We start from the raw sequence: 21,862 nt of genomic DNA, 5'->3' as shown, positions 1-21,862 counted from the left end.
GATGTGGGGTATCCTCCTTTTCCTCCGTTTCTTTTTCGCTTTTGTTTTGGTGCACTGGATTCAGTCTTGTATTAATAACATAATCTTGGTGGCGGATGTAGATGCACAGTGTTCACTAGTGTGTGTCCCATTCTTCAACTGCTTTTCTAATCATTATAGTCGCTGTGGATTTTGCATCTAACGCAGCTGCTGTCGTTGGATTATTGTTGAGTTTGATGCGCAGGGCTTCAGTTGCATCACATTCCAGTAAGTAATGCAATAGTGGCGCCTCTGCATATGTTCCACAGACATGACACTCTTTAACTATTGGGTTTATTACCTCCTAGCAGCACTTGTAACCAAGTCTGTGTATGGCCTATTGGGAGATTGATTGATGAAGATTAAACCACCCAAGAGGTGGCACGCATGAATAGCCCATAACTAGTGGGAGCTGCTGCTGTTGTTATAGATTCAGCTACTCGCAACAAGTTCCAAGTAGCACGGGCTATGGTGAACCCGTAGTGGACTTACCTGGCACAGGAGCGGTGCTGTGTACATTGTGGAAGCTTCGATGCTAGGCTTTATAGGCATTAGCTCCCCCTTGCCCGTGACGTCATGCTGTCACGTGGAGTATGTAAACATGAGGAGGGTCGTCCGTCCCTGGCTCCACACCTAGTTTTCAGCACCATTTCTGAATGATGAACTAAGTCGATGGTTCCAGTATTGAGAGAAGAGAAATCGGAATGGAGACGCGTAACAATAATCTAGGGACCACAGAGGTGGTGCCACTCCACGGGGGTGTATACAGCTGTTCTCCTCACAGATTGTTTCCATGACGCCTCGAGATGATCTTTGAGTGGGGAATGTGATTCTGGTATGGGGAGAGTTTTCCAATATGGCCGTCAAGATGCCCACCAGGCCCAATTCGAGTAGTACTGGGAACTGGGCTACATCTCGGGAACGGCTGCTTCTAGCTGAAAACTGTCCAAGGTCAAAATTTTTCAAAATTTTTTTTTTATAGTAATAATATACTTTCATGATGGATTTTTCACTTTTGTGAATCATAATTTATGATTTAAATTTTTACTTTGTATCAGATTGTTTGATACGTTTGTGAGAGATTCTATTTAAAAACATTATAAATGGAGTACAATTTATACCAGCTGGCAAAAAGAAAAAAAAAAGAACATAAAAACTGTGCATGACATGTGCAGTAGACGACAGCGGGAGCACAACACAGATAATGGCAGAGTAAAATGAAGTGAAGCCTCCAGGACCTGTGGTGGTGCCGCTCTACACGGAAAAAGGGGAAAGTGCTTTATCAGTGAGAATGCTATACGAAAAATATTGTTTAGATGTACTAAGAACCAAGAAAAAAATAACACTTGAGCATCTCTTAACTAATAAAGGTGTTGACATTGAACATTTGGACAGAAGACTCTCCAGTAGGCAGGACCGTGAAGGTGAAGTGCTTGTTATGTGAAGCAACACAAGTACAAAGGTGATTAAAGACAGCCTTTGTGATAAGGAAAGTTTTTAAAAATCTTGTAGTAACAGTGTTTTCAGGATGATATTCGCTCCAGGACAAGTACTGTTGATGAAGTGATGTATTTGCAGCTGATGTCCTGTACGATTCATCATGCATGAGTAATTACTTATTAAAATCCTCCAGAAATACTGAACATTTTGAAATTTACTAATGATACCGCAATTAAAGCAGCTTTTAAAAAATTACTTGATAATCTGGACTTTTCCCAAAATGATAACGAGTTCGTTTGAGCTTAATTTTGCTTATGAATTCTGAACGTCAGCTTCAGAGCACTTTTTCGATAAGTCAGATGAAAATGCTAAAACATTTTGGAGAGAACATCACATTTGGACATGCAAAAGAGCGCTCAAACTCTCGGCTCGTACTTTCTAGAAATGCGAGTGTAACTCAAGCTGTTAACAAATCTGAACATCATGCAGCTGAAAAGAAAGGTCAGAGCAACTGGCAATTTGAGCTTAAAAACTGTATGCTACTTAATGATAATTACTGTGATAAGCATGGTCTTGAAAATGAGTGTGTCATACTTTTACAATAATAGACCTAATATTGCCAGCGATAGTGGCAAACTGCAGAGCAGCCATCAGGACCCTAAACAAAACGTCCGGGAGAACACTGTACACTTCATGAGATCGTTATAAATATTTTCAATCCTGGAATGAACCTCTCACCTAGAAAGGTACAAAAGAAATCAATGTTTATAAGTTGGTCCTGCAATTGAGAAGGCTAAAGAGCTGTATTTCACAACGCTAGAATTGTGATAGGAGGGAGATGACTTGATCGAGATATATAAGATGAATTATTCATTGACAACCGCATAACGAGTGACCACGGTATGAAGCTAGACGCCCAGCTAAATGCAGTATGCATATATGGTTATTTACTGATAGATGGTCTGATATTTGTGAATTCTTTGCTTTCATTGGCAGTTCTTAAGAGGTGACAGCTTACGACGCCCAATGGGCAGTTAGCGTTTGCAATTTACGATCATCATAACCATGTTTTCCCAGCGTGGTACGTGAAGTTATGGATAAGATGAATAATGAGTCGTATTGCGGGCTATGTATGACGATCTTACCTAGTTATGAGTCACACTCAATGTTCTGCATTCTTGCCGGTTGTAACATTATTTCATTTGCATATTAATATGAAGTGTTGCCACTCCACATGACACATTGTTATTAGGTGTCCCCGGGGGGGGGGGGGTACCACAGGGTCTGGCCTCGTTTTCTCTCACAATTTTATTCGTTTTGCTTTGTTTCATTTCGGGACGATAACTTAAGAACACACCTTCGAACTGAGTTAAACCTATAATAAAGGGTGTTCATAAAATTAACGCTCCTATTGAAATCGGAACATTTTTTCAATCATTCTCTTCATAAAAAGGTAAGCAAAGTTACGCCAGAGTTGTTATATGCATGATATTAGGCGACAACGTGTCATCCAAAAATGATTGTATCTATAGTTACTGTTGAAGTACATAATATGGACTGTTGCACCAAGAAAAAATCTAAGTTATATCCTAATAATTTTGTAGAGGGGCAAGAGAAAGATTTTTTTTTTAATTTTTAAATTTTGCCCCGAGGGGCGAATTTATTGGGCAGCGCCACTCATCTTGTGAGTGGTCATACCGCCATAGCAGCATGTACAGCACTACCCAATAGGAAGAAAACCCTCTGGGTTGTTCATCCTGTCACTTGTACCCAGACACAGCTGGGACTTGCTTAACTGTCTCAAGTGAACAGCTCCTCAAACAAGAAGATTAACATCTGTCAATCTTACGTTATTTGCGGGTGCAAAATTGGGACAACAACCTAAAAGTTTGTATATGCCTAGTGTAGTACATTCATGTACTATACTAGGTATAATGTTGCTTATCTTAAACCTAGAATGGTTTAGTTAAGCCTAAGACAGGTTAGGTTTATGGGTACTGTTTCATTTTTTGTTATGCTCTGTAGTGCTCCAGTGCTACAAAACATGATTCTTTTTTTTTTAGTACAGTATTCACTATTTTGTACATTCTATCCATAGTAATATACGTATTATAATTTTGGGGGATGAGTTATAGACGGTGTGATCCCCCACACATGAAACTGAATGAGTAAATGTTCTGAGATTTAATTATTAACTATATTTTGGGATGGTATATCAAGAACAATTAGACACAATCAGATTAATGGAAGTGTTAAGAGTCATTTCAAGTGCTGTTGCAGTTTCTTTGTTTATTAGTCGCTAGGTGATAGTATTCGCCGTAGTGGAAATAAAAAGAAATGCACTGGAAGAAATATGTGACAAAAGGAAAAGGACCGGAGACAGTAGGGACAGGGTTACCACATACAAGATACTGAAGGAAACAGACAAGGTAGAGAAGGAATTTTTTTTAAATTAAGATAAAATAAAACAAAAGAACATTGGTGGAAGCTGAGGAAATGTAAATTATTTAAAGAAATATAAAGAAGTACTTGCACCTGTACACGTGAAAAACATTTAAAGAAGTTGTGGAAGCCACCTCCGTGCCCAGTTAACGCAGTATTTGACAAATAATTCGGGTCACAGGAAAGTTAAATTGTAACAAGGCGGGGTATAAAGAGTTAGACCTCAGTTCCTCGTCCTCGCCGTTAAGCAAGCACAGTGGCACTACCACCACAACTACCACCATCACCACAACTACCACCATCACCACAACTACCACCATCACCACAACTACCACCATCACCACAACTACCACCATCACCACAACTACCACCATCACCACAACTTACACCATCACCACAACTACCATCATCACCACAACTACCATCATCACCACAACTTACACCATCACCACAACTACCACCATCACCACAACTACCACCATCACCACAACTACCACCATCACCACAACTTACAGCATCACCACAACTACCATCATCACCACAACTACCATCATCACCACAACTTACACCATCACCACAACTACCACCATCACCACAACTACCACCATCACCACAACTACCACCATCACCACAACTACCACCATCACCACAACTACCACCATCACCACAACTAACACCAAGAAGACAACAGCATCTGCATCAATAACAATGATGAAGACAAAAGCAACGTCAGTGCCAGTACTAACAACAACAAATCTGGAGTAAGTAGCAACAATATAAGCATGATAGGAACATAAATACGACAGCAACATTAATATGCTCTAAAACCAGGAAAACCATCAACAATTCCCAACACAACAAGAACGACAAGAACAGAGGATGACACAGGCAGCCATTGCCCTCATCGGGCCGCTGTAACTGCATCCCTGCGTCTAAAATGGCGTCTGTTGCAACTCGCCAAAATGGTTGATAATTACATGCAGATTATGCAAGCCAATTAACTGGGGGAAGTTTGGCGCTGGACCTGCCTGCGCCGCCTTTCCCCTCCCCCCGCCCCTCCTCCCCGCCCGCACACGTCCCCGATGCATCGCCTCCTCCCCCCTCTCCCCCCAATACCTCCCTGGCTCCACCTCCCCCCATCCACCACCATCTCCACCCATCCACCACTATCTCCTACACCTCCATCTCCCCATTCACATGCCACCTTATCAAGGAGTCTTGGAGCTCACCCAATGCACAGCTTAACATTAATACATATAAGTTCTTGATCCTAGTTTGTGAATCATTACAGAGAAGAAATGCTTCGTGATACATTATTTGCCTCGGTGACCATGTTGGAGTGCAAGTGTGAAGGCTGTTGACCTTGACTACTTGCTTTACGACCGTAGCCACTGAGCAGTCTTAAACCTTCACTCGACTTTCCATATAGAATTACTAGTTCCCCGTATATTACTATCCATATAGTAATTACTCGAATTACTTATATATATATATATATATATATATATATATATATATATATATATATATATATATATATATATATATATATATATATATATGACCGCATATTCTGCATTTACTATCTTCTGATTTAGGGCTTCTATCCCTCTAACTATTTGTTTAGCATCAGGGCCTAGCTGAAATAGGAGTTCTCCAAAACTCATTTTCGTAATTTCAAGGTGAATTTTTTCGTAATTTTTCGTGTATATATATATATATATATATATATATATATATATATATATATATATATATATATATATATATATATATATATATATGATGATGGTCTGGTTGTGAGAGGAGATTATATGTTCCTTGATGGAACCCTGTTGTTTGTGCATTGTTAATCGCCTAGAAAGAGACGTTCTTGTCTTGCCTATATACTGAGATCTTTGGGGCTGACAGTCCCCAAGTGAGCATGTGAAGGCATATACGACGTTAGTTTCTTTCAAGGCGTTCTGTTTGGTGTCTGGAGAGTTTTTCATGAGTAGTTTGGCCGTTTTCTTGTTTTTGTTGTAAATTGTCAATTGTATCTTACGATTTTTGTCTGTGGGGATAACTTTCCTATTAATACTATCATTCAGAACACTTTCCTCTGCTTTATGAGCCGTCGAAAAGAAGTTCCTTAAACAGGAATTTCCTTAAGTACTTTCGTATATTAGTACATTTTCAGAATGAATTCCTTCTAAAGATGTATTAATATACGAATGTACTTAAGGACATTCCTGTTTCAATTCTTCGTCCGTGGTCTGACACTGTCACATTTTTCATCACGCGTTAATTTTCTCGTGATTTACACACACACACACACACACACACACACACACACACACACACACACACACACACACACACACACACACACACACACACAAACATACACACACACACACACACACACACACACACACACACACACACACACATATTTTTGGATTGTCAGAAAGCCTTTGACACAGTGCCACACAAGAGGCTAGTGAAAAAACTGGAGATGCAGGCTGGAGTGAAAGGGAAGGTACTCCGTTGGATACAGGAGTACCTAAGTAACAGGAGACAACGAGTCAGTGTGAGGGGTGAGGTCTCAGATTGGCGAGACGTTACGAGTGGAGTACCGCAGGGGTCAGTCCTTGGACCTATACTGTTTCTGATATATGTAAATGATCTTCCAGAGGGTATAGAATCGTTTCTCTCAATGTTTGCCGATGATGCAAAAATTATGAGAAGGATTGAAACTGAGGACGATAGTAGGAGGCTACAAGATGACCTAGACAGACTGAGTGAATGGTCCAACAAATGGCTGTTGAAGTTCAACCCGAGTAAATGCAAAGTAATGAAACTAGGTGGTGGAAATAGGAGGCCAAACACAGGATACAGAATAGGAGATGAAGTACTTAATGAAACGAACAGAGAGAAAGATCTAGGAGTTGATATCACACCAAACCTGTCTCCTGAAGCCCACATAAAAAGAATAACGTCTGCGGCATATGCGAGGCTGGCTAACATCAGAACAGCGTTCAGGAACCTGTGTAAGGAATCATTCAGAATCTTGTACACCACATATGTAAGACCAATCCTGGAGTATGCGGCCCCAGCATGGAGCCCGTACCTTGTCAAGCACAAGACGAAGCTGGAAAAGTCCAAAGGTATGCCACTAGACTAGTCCCAGAACTAAGAGGCATGAGTTACGAGGAAAGGCTACGGGAAATGCACCTTACGACACTGGAAGACAGAAGAGTAAGGGGAGACATGATCACAACCTACAAAATCCTCAGAGGAATCGACCGGGTAAACAAGGATAAACTATTCAACACTGGTGGGACGCGAACAAGGGGACACAGGTGGAAACTGAGTACTCACATGAGCCACAGAGACGTTAGAAGGAACTTTTTTAGTGTCAGAGTAGTTAACGGATGGAATGCATTAGGCAGTGATGTGGTGGAGGCTGACTCCATACACAGTTTTAAATGTAGATATGATAGAGCCCAGTAGGCTCAGGAATCTGTACACCTGTTGATTGACAGTTGAGAGGCGGGACCAAAGAGCCAAAGCTCAACCCCCGCAAGCACAAATAGGTGAGTACAAATAGGTGAGTACACACACACACACACACACACACATATATATATATATATATATATATATATATATATATATATATATATATATATATATATATATATATATAATATATAATATATAACTTTGTGATTTGAGTGTTGCGTAAGACTTTGAACACCATTACAGTGGTGTGTGGTCGGGTCGACTGTAAAACCCTGGTTGAGCTGTCTGTAAGAGAGTGGATATAGAGCGTTAAGCAACAGTGGGTGTAGAACTGTTTGCAACATAATGGGCTTAGAGCTGTCTGCAACAGTTCGCGTATGCCTGAAATTTTTGAATATCAATGTTATTTGAGCAAATCATTAAGAATTTACTAATTTAATTAATAACTAATAACACAAAATGATGTTGATGGGAGTTAACGTATTAACACACTGCTACAGATACCGTGTACAGAGTGAAGGTCACGCTTCAGACACCAAGGTAACTTGCGCTGTTGACCTGTAACATAAAACAATAAATGTAATAGTCTTATTATTTGTAATAATTATTAATACCATTTGGGTGGCCGTATTTGAAATTTTATTAAAACATAATTATGAATAAGTTGGTGTAAACAAATCTGTAACAATAATACAGGAATTATAATATCTTAAATGCTGATGAAAGTTTTGACTATAATCCCTATTAATTATTAATTATTATTATTAATGTTTGAACGGTAGGAATGATGCCAGCTGCCAGATGTGACCCTAGTATCATGATTGATGCTTGAGTGATGGATTGGGGTGGGCAGGGTAAGCAATATAGAGAAGGGGGCAGGGACAAGAAGAGAAGATGATGGGGGAGGCATTCAGGAAGAGAAGACAAGATGGAATCTTCAAGACGGATAGGGCGGAGGAAAGACTATGTGAGGGAATTGGAGAAGGGGTGGCGGGGGTGACCTAGGTGTGAGAAGAGTGAGGGAAGTAAGTGGAGGGGTGGGGGGGGGGGGAGTAGCGTAGACAGAGGGGAAAAGGCACCGTGCATGTGTTCTGGTACCTGTTGATATATAGAGTTTCAGAAACCTTGCTTATAAGAGTCGGATATCGGTGATGTGATAACTGATATTGAGACCATCAACGATGCTTAGAGGCGAGGCTACTATTGTCACGTGCCACACATTCGGTCTTAATGACACCTTAGAAGTTCCCAGAAAGCCACGGCCCGTGCTTTCCTTTCCAGTCGACAGAGGCGATAGTCTGTACACCGAGGATGTGGTTAGCAGTTAAAACACCGAATTAAAAAAAGTGTTAAATTCGGCGCCATTGGGTTAGAGATTGGGCGGGGAGTTGGTTGCAACGCTCGTCAGGTCAGTAGCTTGGGCCAGACTGGCTGTATCTGGCTCGTCTGCTCTAGTTTAGCCGGAATGTTGTAGCCGGCAGATGTCTGACTTTCGTATAACATCATAGTTAGAAAGAACATGCAAATTAGAGCGTATGTGTGGAGAAGCGCAATGTTGAAATGCAGTGAGTGAAGGCAACATTGATTGCATATCTCCCCCCACTCCCCATCCCCTCCCCCCCCCCTGCCTCACCGACCCTCATAACCAGCCGCCAATCCTGCTTCATTGTGCTTGTGATCCCTCCTCCCTACGATCCTGTGCTTGCGCCCTTCTCACCCACGCGAGAGAATGGCGGGCTGCATGAATGGTCGAGGGAAGGAAGCGTTGCCTCTCTCCCCTGGGGGTAACAGCCACTACCCCCTAGTTATCTCCCCTCGCATGTTGGCTCCTCCCACCCCCCATTCCCTCCCTGCATCCACAAGGGGACGTGAGGGATGGAGGGAGGTGCCGGTGCGGCCGAGATGCTAAGGGTATCTGCTACACTTCCTGGCACGTGTAAATGTTCTGGGTGTAGGCCCGGTAGTATGGCACAAGTAAGGTCCGAAATATAAACCTTTTCAATAATGTCGCGATTAATGGGTTGTAAATTATTTTGTAGGCCTGTTTAGGTGTTCTGTTTGTGGTGTGTGTGCAGGTCTCACTATGTCATTCATTCTCATTCCGTCTCACTATGCCTAGTTTCCGCCTCCTCTTGGGTGGCCTTTTGTGCTCGGCGTGTCCTTGTAGTGGATGGAACTATGGCGGCTACCAGAGACCTCGTGTTCACACCTCACTCTTCATCTTTGTTCTGTGCTCGCAACTCTTCTCCCTGGTCTTGCCCCTCTTTCCTCACCAATCTTTCCCCACCAATCTTTCCCCACCAATCTTTTTCCACTTTCCTCCCTAGACCTTTAGGGAGAAGATTTTTTCAGTTATTAAACCAAATACGATACTGGAGCGCTTGCGCGCGCATACTCGCAAACAATGATAAGAGACATATAGATCGGGAGTAATTGCATTAGGCGAGCGCAGGTTGCAAATGTGTGGTCCCAAAAGCTAAAGCTCGTTGCTGCATGCACAAATAGGCGAGTACACTTTGAGATTCTGGGACTATAATTGACTAGGCTGTTGTTACTATTGACTAAGCGAACTACAAGAGGTAATAATGAACTTGCTATGTAAGCACTTTTTATAGTTCTCAAAGTTATAGTGATTGATCCAAAGCTCAATAACACATGTTCTCTACAAGAGTACTAATATGAGGGGTTTAGTAAAAGCTAAGCAGATCTAGTGAAATAAAATACATTTATACTAAGCGGCAGTAAAGCTGCCTAATGCAAGAATGAAACTTGTTTTTATTCCTGCCCTTTCCTCCTGGATAGACCGCAGCAGTTGATCAAATATACATGCTTCCTCTTTCCTATTTTCTTCTAAGTTTGTGTCGTGAGGGTTGTATAATATCCTAACCTGTTCGCAAAAGTATTCTTCGTTTATTACCATGAAGGTACATGCAAAAGATTAAAGTTTTAATCTCGTATTAGATTGCCTGTATTCACGGTTTCCCACGCTCCACTCGACTCTGAGAGTCCCCCCTGGCCCGTGCTCACTGCTTGCGGGGGGATACAACGCTATTCTCAACCATTCCGGTAAAGCAGGCTTTTATTTATATTTATTACTAGATTTATTTATTGAATTATTTACAAGTGAATGGATTATTTGCTTAAAATTTTGCTGTGTAAATAGTACATGAGCGTTTCCAGTTGTGTGCAGTAGCATTTCAGGGAGTATGGAGTGTCTGCGTGTTAAAACGACAAGCTAACATTACAGGTTGATCTCAGCAGTTTAAGGTTTTCACTTTTTGCTTTGGCATGCATACATGGCGTATTAAAGATCGCAGAGAAAGTCGCAATCAGCTACCGGTACGTCTCAGAGGCGTATCTTGACAATGCGTTGCCAACGGAAACTTGCCCGCCAACTGTTGCATGCAGGTGTGACCGATACAAACACTCCCGTTCTCCTGGCTCTTGTGCCGGCGCAACAAAAACAGCCGTAATTATGCTCGCGTCTCTCGTAGCATGCAGCTGTGAAATTGCTTTCTCTCGTGCACAAAGCAGGAAGAGGCGAGGCTTAACCGTCGCAGATAAGTCATACTTTCATTATCACTGAGAGGTTGATGTGAACTTTGGGAGTCGGAGGCGGCAACAGTTAGCACCCGTGTTAACTGGTGGAGCACGCTACCGTGTTAACTGGTGCAGCACGCTACCGTGTTAACTGGTGGAGCACGCTACCATGTTAACTGGTGGAGCACGCTACCGTGTTAACTGGTGGAGCACGCTACCATGTTAACTGGTGGAGCACGCTACCGTGTGTGTTAACTGTGTTCACCTAGTAGTAAAACAGGTACACGAGAATTAGATGATTGATATGGGTTGGATCCAATTAGGCGAGGAATAAGGAGTAATGGTTACAAGCATGGATCAATAACCTATACATACAAAGATTAGTCAGGTGTAGTGGGCGTGGTGTTTGGGGCCGTGATGTCATTGTTGGCATCTTCACGTTCCGGTCTTGTTCTTACTCTCATGGTGGGTAGAGTGAATAGTTCCGTTATTTAAGTATTCACGGTGGTTTGTTCGACTTTTATGTGAATGGCTTCAAGAATTTGTAATCATCTTCCATTTTGGGTTCTGTCTATTATGCAAGTGTGTTTATACAATATTTCTCTTGTTAGGGTGATGTTATGGGCTTGTCTCATGTGATTTTTAGGTGCACCTGATTGAAGATGACAGGTCAAACACCTCGTGAGCTTGGTCGACGTCATACCTATGTACTTGAATTGTGCGGTGCACAACCGCTTCAACTAGTGCTGTGCACGACTGCATCAGCTGGTGCCGTGCACGGCCATGCAACCCGTTCTCGCAAATTCGTAAAGTCAATATTGACTTATTAACTACGTGCTTAGGTGATATACTAAACATAATAGATACCACTAAAAAGATTCATAGAAAACACCGACCTTACCTAACCTTGTTAGTATCTTAAGATAAGCATCTTATTGCTTCGTAATTACAATTATTACTTAACCTATACCTATTATAGGTTAGGTAATAATTGTAATTACGAAGCAATAAGATGCTTATCTTAAGATACTAACAAGGTTAGGTAAGGTCGGTGTTTTCTATGAATCTTTTTAAGGGTATCTATTATGTTGAGTATGTCACCTATGCACATATTTAATAAGTCAATATTGACTTATTAAATTTGCGAGAGCGGGTTGGGCCATGACCACTGAATTCGACTGAGAGCAATGACTGGCATTAATCAGAATGTCGTGTGAATATCCATTACTCCTGCCGTCAGTGGACTCCCATTATGCTCCTCAAAGATTACCTTGACTGGCGACGAGGACAAATAAAGCCTCGTTATATACGTGAGTGGAAGAACAAGTGTGGGTCAGAGAGAGAGAGAAGGGCGGGGCCTACACACACTCAACATTACCCCCAATTGTGTTATTGATTTAGCCACAATTGCCAGCAGGAGGCGGTCACTGTGTCAAGATGTAAAACTTATCTGGTTGAGTGGTTTCTGCGATTGTTAGGTTAGATAACGTTTTTGTGGAGATTGAATTAAGTTGGATACCTATGCAGGGTTTGTTAGGTATGGTTTGTATGGAGGTTATGTTAGGTGTCGTGTTTATAGAGGTTATGGTAGGTTTCTGTGGACGTTTCCATTGAAATCTAACCTAATTTAGGTTTCTGTGGAGGTACTCTTTAAGACTCGTGGGTCACTGGTGGTTAGCGTTGGTTCAGTGGTTCACTGGTAGCTGGTGTTGGTAAATGGGCCTTTACCGATTAGTCTTAATGATAAATTTGTGTCTGTGTGTATGTATGTCTGCAGAAAAGAATATTAGCTCCTGGACCTCACTTTTCTTGCCGCCGATTGCCTAATACAATGACTCCTGACTTATTTCCCTATAATATCTACATTTAAAATTACGATTAACGTGTGCTTCTACAACCTGTTCTTATAGTTAATTACATTTTCCCACTAAACTCATACTAAAAAAAATCATTATCATATTCTCAACCTTCCATCCATGCCCTTTTGTTCTACTGGTATGTATTGTGAACTTTGGCTTCTTTTCCACTATGTCGATCCCATCTAAGTATTTTATACGTCACAGTCGTGTCCTCCCCTATCTCTTCCGTTTCCTAGTGTTGTCAGGTTTAGTTCCTTCCGTCTCTCTTCATACATCATCCCTTGCAATCCTGGGACGAGCCTTGTTGCAAACTTCAGAATCTTTTCGGGTTTCCGTATGTGCTAGATAGGGGCTCAGCAATGCGGCGGCATACTCTGAAACTGGTTTCACGTAGACGGTGTACATAGACCTAAATGCCCCGTTATTTAGGACCCTGAAGGATTTGACTTTTGCTTGGGTAGAATATGCTGCTTCGTTATCTTATTTATATGAGCTCCGGAGTTAGGATTAGTGGTATGTGTTCTCCTACTCCTCTCTAGTCGTTATAGGGAGGTAGTTTCCCTTTATCGTGTACTTCCCTTTCAGTTTCCATTACACTGAAAGGTCACATTACACTTGTTCGCGTTGAACTCCAGTTGCCACTTCTCGGACCAGCTCTGCAGATTATCTAAGTCATCTTGGAGAATATCTGAATAATTCATCTTTTCTACCCTGTCAATTCCCCTGAGAATTTTGTATGTGGTGATCATGTCTCCCCGAGCTCTTCTGTGTGTGTGTGTGTGTGTGTGTGTGTGTGAGAGAGAGAGAGAGAGAGAGAGAGAGAGAGAGAGAGAGAGAGAGAGAGAGAGAGAGAGAGACAGACAGACAGACAGACAGACAGACAGACAGAGGAAAAGGTGTAGCTCTAAGTGTTAGTGTGTATGATTATTGGCAACTCCAGACTGTAGTCTACCATATCCAGGTGGCGAGCGAGGCTGGGTCTCTAATGCATTATCTCTCGGATTGCTTTGCTGCTTTACGCCGCTTACCTCACACCCGTCTGGGCAGCTGCTGGCTAGCCGGGAGCCTGTTTGTCCTTCACCGCTCCGGCGCCTCTCCTAGCCCTGAGCACAGGACAGGAAAACATATCTTATTGCAGACAATGAAGATGAGGATACAGAAAAGTAGAAATATTAGGCTAACCCCCCCCCCCCCTTCCCCCGGACTGATTCAGCAAAAGACTGCGCTAGACCAAGTTCAGTTCAGCCCTGTTTCCATTATTGATTAAGTGTTAATTAACTTTGTATCATTTAATAGGTGTAAAATATTGTAACATCAGGAATGGTGGAATTTACGAACAGGTTTTGACTCGGCATCACACAGCGCAGAGCTCCAGGGTCTCCAGTCTGGCGCACACACGCACATGCGCACACGCTCACACGCGCACGTGCGTGCGCGTGTGTGAGAATGAAAAATGAATAAATGAAAAAGTAAGGGAATTATCATGGGAAAGCACCAAGCCATTACGACTATATAGCACTTGGAAGGGATAAGGATTTGGGATAGGACTGGGGGAAGGAATGGTGCCCAACCATTTGGACGGTCGGGGATTGAACGCTGACCTGCATGAAGGGAGACCGTTGCTCTTCTACCGTCCACCCCAAGTGGTTGAGCTAATGAAAAGGAAATTGGTGAAATGCTAAATGAACAGTTCCAAAGTGTATTTGTACAGAATGTGGATTTCATAGAACCGGACCCAATACCAATTTCAGAACACGCCTTAGAATACATAGAGGTATCGCAAGACGAAGTGGAAAAATTACTCAAGGTGCTAGGAAGAAATAAAGCAGTTGGACCTGATGGGGTTTCACCTTGGGTGCTGCGAGAATGTTCAACTGAGCTGAGTATTCCACACCAATTTATATTCCAGACATCCTTGTGCACAGGAATCTTAGCAAATATATGGAAAAAGACAAATATATAGTAGCAATCTATAAAAATGATAGTCGAGAGGAACCTCTTAATTACAGACCCGTATCATTAACAACGGTGGTAGTCAAAACACTAGAAACAATAGTTAAAGCCAAATGGGTTGAACACCTAGAGAGTAATGACTTAATAACGGACATACAGTATGGCTTTCGAACAGGAAGATTCTTTGAAACAAATCCACATCCAGAATTATTTGAACATGTTTGCGGACGATGCTAACATACTGGGGAAGATAGAAAGCGCAGACGATTGTAATGCCCTTCAAATTGATCTAGATAAAATATGTGCTTGGAGCGTAAATTGACAAATGGAATTCAATGTGAATAAATGCCATGTTATGGAATATAAAATCGGAGAAAATAGACCACACACAACTTTCAAATTATGTGGAAAGGAATTAAAGAAGTGTAATAAAGAACAAGACCTAGGGGGTGGCTTTAGATAGTAAGCTGTCGCCAGAGGAACACTTAAAGAACATTGTGAGAGGAGCGTGTGTGTGGCTTTCCAACTTCAGACTTGCTTTTAATTATATGGATGGTGAAATACTAAAGAAACTGTTCATGACTTTTGTGAGACCAAAACTGGAATATGCAGCAGTTGTATGGTGCCAAAATCTCAAGAAGCGCACAAAGAAACTGGAAAAGGTGCAGCGGCATGCTACACAATGGCTTCCTGAACTGTAACACAAGAGTTACGCGGAGAGACTACAGACATTAAACATTCTAAAACGTGAAGGTAGAAGAAAAAGAGGTGATATGATCACAACATAAACAATTCTAGCAGGAGTCGACCAAATTGACAAGTAGGAATTCCTTAAACCAGCAACATCACGAACAAGACACAGATTCAAGCTAAGGAAACAATGGTGCCGAAAAAAGCATTAGAAAGTTTTCTTATGCAATCCGAGTGGTAGACGGTTGGAACAAGCTAAGTGAGAAGGTGGTGGAGGCCAAAATCGTCAGTAGTTTCAAAGTGTTATACAAAAAAGAGTACTGGGAAGACGGGACACCACGAGCATAGCTCTCATCCTGTAACTACACTTTGCTAATTACTTAGGTAATTACACACACACACACTTTATCCTATCATCTAATGCCGCTGTTCACCCAGCACTAAATAGGTACCAAGGAGTTAGCTTGTTGTGGGTTGCATCCTGGGTAAGGTCAGTAGTTCAACCATGAGGGATGGACCTCGATATAAGTCTAACATGTACACATACACAGCTACCTGTCCCCTGATAAAATGACTAATAATTATGAATTACACTTACAACATAAGTGGGATTGAGTACGAAGATGGACTGAAAGTACTGGAAATAACGTCGCTAGAAACAGGGAGAGAATGTACGATAGACAAAAACTTTGTAGGATTAACAGTGAAAAAAGAGGATATGTTCACAATTTGACACCAGTACAAGCAGAAGACATGAGTGGAACCTGGAGACACATAGCCATAGAGATGTGAGAAGTTACTGTCTTGGACATAAGAGTTGTAGGAAAATGGAATGAACTAAACCAAGCTCTTCAGGACTATGAATATACACACTTGCGGGGGGCCGATGATCGGCTTAGATCCTCTCTGGATCACCATAGTCAGCAAGTGGAGGAACACACTCGGTTCCCTCTAACCCCGTGGACACGACAACCATCACCTGACACAGCTACACATCATGTCTCCTGAGAGAACCTCGAGTGTGACCTGACACAGCTACACATCATGTCTCCTGAGAGAACCTCGAGTGTAACCTGACACAGCTACACATCATGCCTCCTGAGAGAACCTCGAGTGTGACCTGACACAGCTACACATCATGCCTCCTGAGAGAACCTCGAGTGTGACCTGACACAGCTACACATCATGTCTCCTGAGAGAACCTCGAGTGTGACCTGACACAGCTACACATCATGCCTCCTGAGAGAACCTCGAGTGTGACCTGACACAGCTACACATCATGCCTCCTGAGAGAACCTCGAGTGTGACCTGACACAGCTACACATCATGTCTCCTCAGGAGATAATTCCACTGAATCCCTGAAGCACTCTCAAAATATCCCACATAATTACCAGGGGGTGTTGACCCCACCACACCATCGGTGCACCAGTTGGTCAGGTCCTCCCTGGCGTACTGAGAATGTATTAACCAAGAGTATGTAAATTAATGACACCATAACTTCTCCAGATCATCTTAAATGTTTCATTGTCTTCCGTCTTGGTGCTGGATCAGCTTATTATAAAATCATAATGATAATAATCATAATAATGATATCTCGTAATTAAAATCAGGAGGTCACGGCAACTTGAACTCTACAATTGTCTATCTTTTACTCTTTAATTGTATTAAATAGTAATAGATTGATTTATTGTAGCTTAATTGTGTATCTTTTACTATTTCATCTTCTGCTTCACTGTCTGTCTCTTACTGTTTCATATTCTGCTTCACTGTCTGTCTCTTACTGTTTCATCTTCTACTTCACTGTCTTGTCTCTTACTGTTTCATCTTCTACTTCACTGTCTGTCTCTTACTGTTTCATCTTCTGCTTCACTGTCTTGTCTCTTACTGTTTCATCTTCTGCTTCACTGTCTGTCTCTTACTGTTTCATCTTCTACTTCACTGTCTTGTCTCTTACTGTTTCATCTTCTACTTCAATGTCTGTCTCTTACTGTTTCATCTTCTACTTCACTGTCTGTCTCTTACTGTTTCATCTTCTACTTCACTGTCTGTCTCTTACTGTTTCATCTTCTACTTCACTGTCTTGTCTCTTACTGTTTTATTCTCTGCTTCATTGTCTATCTCTTATTATGTCATGTCTGTTTAATTGTCTATATATACTACTACATTGTTATGTATATTGGTGTCTGCCTATACGGATCATTGTTAACACCGAATCTGTTGATAATATATCAAGAGTACCTCTCATATCTAATGATAATATGACGCATTGTAATGATGACAATATTTTATAGAGTCATTATTGTAACGTGTCATAATAGTTTGAAATTCTGGATTTTGTGAACAATTTCTATACAAAAGTAACAATATTTGCCTTAGGATTTATTCATGGCGTCATCGATCTGAAAACCTTTCAAGCAGTAATTTGACACGTAATTTGCATAATTCTTGTGTATTTTGCCTCATCTGTCACATGAGCTATGTAATATGCAAATGACATTTGTGCAATTATTTGAGCTGTGCATAGTTGTGCGAAATATCGAAGATAATGTATATTATTACTCAACGATATTTTACGATAATACTTGTAGGTGCGCGTATCCTCCCGGTGCCTGAGGTCAGGGCAAGCCCTCGTGTGTGTGGCTGTGGAAGATTATATTTGTCGCAAAAGTGACCTCAGTGCTCATTGTTTTATGGTAGGTGGGAACAAGTGACTGTATGCGTGTGTGAATATGCGCTTCTTGGCAAGCAACACACAAATTCCCGTGGCTGAGTGGACGGGGGTCGTAGTTCTAAGGGTTCGGGTTCGATTCCCGGCGGAGGCGGAAACAATAGGGCAGAGTTTTTTCACCCTGATGGAAGAAAGAAACCTAGCAGTAAATAGGTACCTGGGAGTTAGACAGCTGCTACGGGCTGTTTCCTGGGATGTATGTGAGTGTGTGTACTCACCTATTTGTGCTTGCGGGGGTTGCATGTGTGTGTGTGTTAGAGAGAAATATATGTAGACAATATAAGAGAGGAAAAAATGCACTGGTTAGAAAGACTGAGGGCAAGTAGCTAATAGCTCTATTCTGCAGACGCAAATAATAAATACAAAAATAGCAAATACACACACACGCGCGGCTGAGTGGATAGCGCTCGGGGATCGTAGTCTTCATGGACCGGGTTCAATTCCCGGCCTAGGTAGAATTTTATGGCCACCAGTTCGTTAAAACTGATGCATTCGTCATTGGGGTCGACTGCCGGTTGGAAAAGCCTAGCCTGAGGACGGGTTCACATGTCCTTTCTCCAATCTTGACTTCCGCCTTCCTCTGCAAATTGGGGGAGGGAGAGTTTAGAAATTGGCTCGTTATAGTACATAATATGTATGCGGGAGGTATACGACTTGTACACAGTATGTACGTAGTATGAGCACAGTATATTCTATGATGATGGTATGTACGCAGTATGAGCACAGTATATAGTATGAAGACACTGTATTCATACTACGTACACAAAAGACATGCAGTATGTGCATGTTAAGTGTAGCTTTTGTGTACATCTTTGTTCTAATCACTTGGCAGTCAAGTGTTTCCTTGACTGAGCAGCTGACAAGGTAATTATACAGTCGGTGTTCACAATTTGACCAGCGTCACATTTGAAGTGGTTTTGCCTAACCTGAAGCCGATGCTCATTAGTCCAAGAAACGTCAATATTGTTGTGTTTTTATTTAATGCGTCGGAATTGTTACGTTGCTATCAAAAGCGTAAAAATAACGATGCACTGTGTTAGCACAGGTTAGAAAATTTGTTGCGTAGGTTTTATTTTTGTTTCGGTTTAACTAACAAAATTATCGTTGTTTCTCGTGGTTTAAAAAGTGTATTTAGTTGGCCGTGTAAGTGGGAAAAGTATGTATTGTTTTGTTTACACAGCGTATACACCAGTATCTTCCGTGTGTATTCCCGGCAGGCAGGTCCCGTAGTGGAAACCTGAACCCAGTTATTAAGATTTTGTTCGAAATCTTTCATCTGTTTCCTTATAAAATGTCCGGATAACCATAATCTTCCAAGAAATATTGCTGTGGTGCATAGTCCGGATAATCGGAAATTTAGTTGCATTATTGCTTTCAGCTTTCCAGGTAAAAGATCCGCCAATCTCGCTTTGCCAGATTATAGTCCGGATAACGGGGAAGATTCGCTAACCTTTGTGCCGTGTCGCATATTCCGTATAACCGGGGCGCTCCATATTGTTGTGTTAAAGGAGGCGGCAGAAATGCTTCAAGACGCGATAGTCGTCCTTCTTAAGCTTTTATTATGGCCAACACAAATGAGGTCGTGTAAACTTAATGCATATGGGATGAGGGAGTCTCACTGCAGGCGAACTCTGCTAAAATGATATGTTTCTAAGAAAGAGGGGCAGGGGCGCCACTCGGTGCAACTCACTCCTCCCTCCGTACGTAACCCTGCCTACCTCCTTCCCTTCCTCCCTCCCTCCCTCCCTCTCGCTCTCCTTCTCTAACTCCCTCCCGTCCTTCTACCTCCCCATCGTACATCAATCCCCCTGCCACACCCTCCTTCCTCCCTCACCCTACCTCTTCCTCGACTCCATCATCTTTCCTCTCGTCCTCTTCCCAAAGACATCCAAAGGCACGCGTTCCATCATGCTAAAGTGAATTATGTATTTTCTCGGCTTTTGTCGGAGTAGCCACCTTAATGCGACTTTTTAACTGTTGTTGACCGAGCTGTCAAACAGATGATGGCCCAAATATATTTTGGCTGGTGTTTATCTAGCTGTCAGACCATGGGCCACGTAATAGGTTTTTGTTATTGGGACTTGGCGGACGAGTCTGCCAGTTGATTACTCCGCTGCGGGTCTGAGTGCTTCCTCTCCATTATTAACGACTATTCCACTTCCCTTTCCGTCTCGCGTTTGTCCCTTAGTCTTGTATCGTTCATGTTTCTGCGCGTACATCTCGCGCGCTGTCTCTCCCTGTTGCCACATGCACTGCTTTTACCTGTTGCCACAGGCGCAGCCTTTACCTGTTGTCAGGTGCGCTGCCTCTCGCTGTTGCCACGTGCGTTGCCTATACCTGTTGCCACGTGCGTAGCCTATACCCGTTGCTTCGTGCACTGCCATTACCTGTTGTCACGTGCGTTGCCTATACCTGTTGTCACGTGCGTTGCCTATACCTGTTGTCACGTGCGTTGCCTATACCTGTTGTCACGTGCGTTGCCTATACCTGTTGTCACGTGCGTTGCCTATACCTGTTGCTACTTGCGTTGCCTATACCTGTTGCCACGTGCACTGCCTATACCTGTTGCCACGTGCGTTGCCTATACCTGTTGTTACGTGCGTTGCCTATACCTGTTGTCACGTGCGTTGCCTATACCTGTTGCTACTTGCGTTGCCTATACCTGTTGCCACGTGCACTGCCTATACCTGTTGCCACGTGCGTTGCCTATACCTGTTGCCACGTGCACTGCCTATACCTGTTGCCACGTGCGTTGCCTATACCTGTTGCAACATGTACTGCCTATACCTGTTGCAACATGTACTGCCTATACCTGTTGCCACGTGCGTTGCCTATACCTGTTGCCACGTGCGTTTGTTATCACTGTTGCCACGTGCACTGCCACTTGCGCTCCCCGCTCCCTTCTGCTTGATCATTGCCAAGATGAACGTGTGTTATGTGTGGCTGCATCCTGCCTCTCACACGCTGCCTCTCACACGCTGCCTCTCACACGCTGCCTCTCACACGCTGCCTCTCACACGCTGCCTCTCACACGCTGCCTCTCACAAGCTGCCTCTCACACGCTGCCTCTCACACGCTGCCTCTCACACGCTGCCTCTCACACGCTGCCTCTCACAAGCTGCCTCTCACACGCTGCCTCTCACACGCTGCCTCTCACAAGCTGCCTCTCACACGCTGCCTCTCACACGCTGCCTCTCACACGCTGCCTCTCACACGCTGCCTCTCACAAGCTGCCTCTCACACGCTGCCTCTCACACGCTGCCACTCATGTGAGAGCAACGCCAAGATGTAGGGCCTGATATTCAATTAACAATTCAATCCCTTCTCCCTGTTTACCAAACCACAAAATACAACTGTTTTGCCCAGCCAGAAACTTACAAACCCATCCTACTTAACCTATCGACGCCGATAGATAGAAAACATCAGTATTCGGCGCATTAATTTTTAGTAATGCGTTGTATTTTTAACGGTAAATTCCGTGAAAAATGCGATATACTAAGATAAATGACGGGTTTGTGTGATGGGAGCACGATAATGAGTGAGTTTGTTACTGGGGATGAAATAGGGATATATAAGTAGGAACCGGAGCTCACACAGTTTTACGGGCTATTCATGCCCGTGCCACCTCTTGGGTGGCTTAATCTTTATCAATCAATCAATCTCACACAGTTGGACGGGAGACATC

The 21,862-nt window shown here is 42.7% G+C and overlaps 1 protein-coding gene across 1 annotated transcript in view; it reads left to right on the top strand.

Moving 5' to 3' along the window:
- Positions 1-14,769, top strand: part of LOC123766319 (uncharacterized) — a 37,955-nt gene extending 23,186 nt beyond the window's left edge. The window contains exon 4 of the mRNA XM_069321349.1: positions 14,518-14,769. Coding sequence (XP_069177450.1) covers positions 14,518-14,769 — 252 coding nt within the window. The remainder of the gene's footprint in view (positions 1-14,517) is intronic.
- Positions 14,770-21,862: the final 7,093 nt, after the last annotated feature.

Source organism: Procambarus clarkii, chromosome 9 (genome assembly GCF_040958095.1).
Source record: "Procambarus clarkii isolate CNS0578487 chromosome 9, FALCON_Pclarkii_2.0, whole genome shotgun sequence".
Lineage (NCBI taxonomy): Eukaryota > Metazoa > Arthropoda > Malacostraca > Decapoda > Cambaridae > Procambarus > Procambarus clarkii.
The sequence above is the reverse complement of the archived record's forward strand: the minus strand, read 5'-3'. Positions and strand labels throughout refer to the sequence as shown.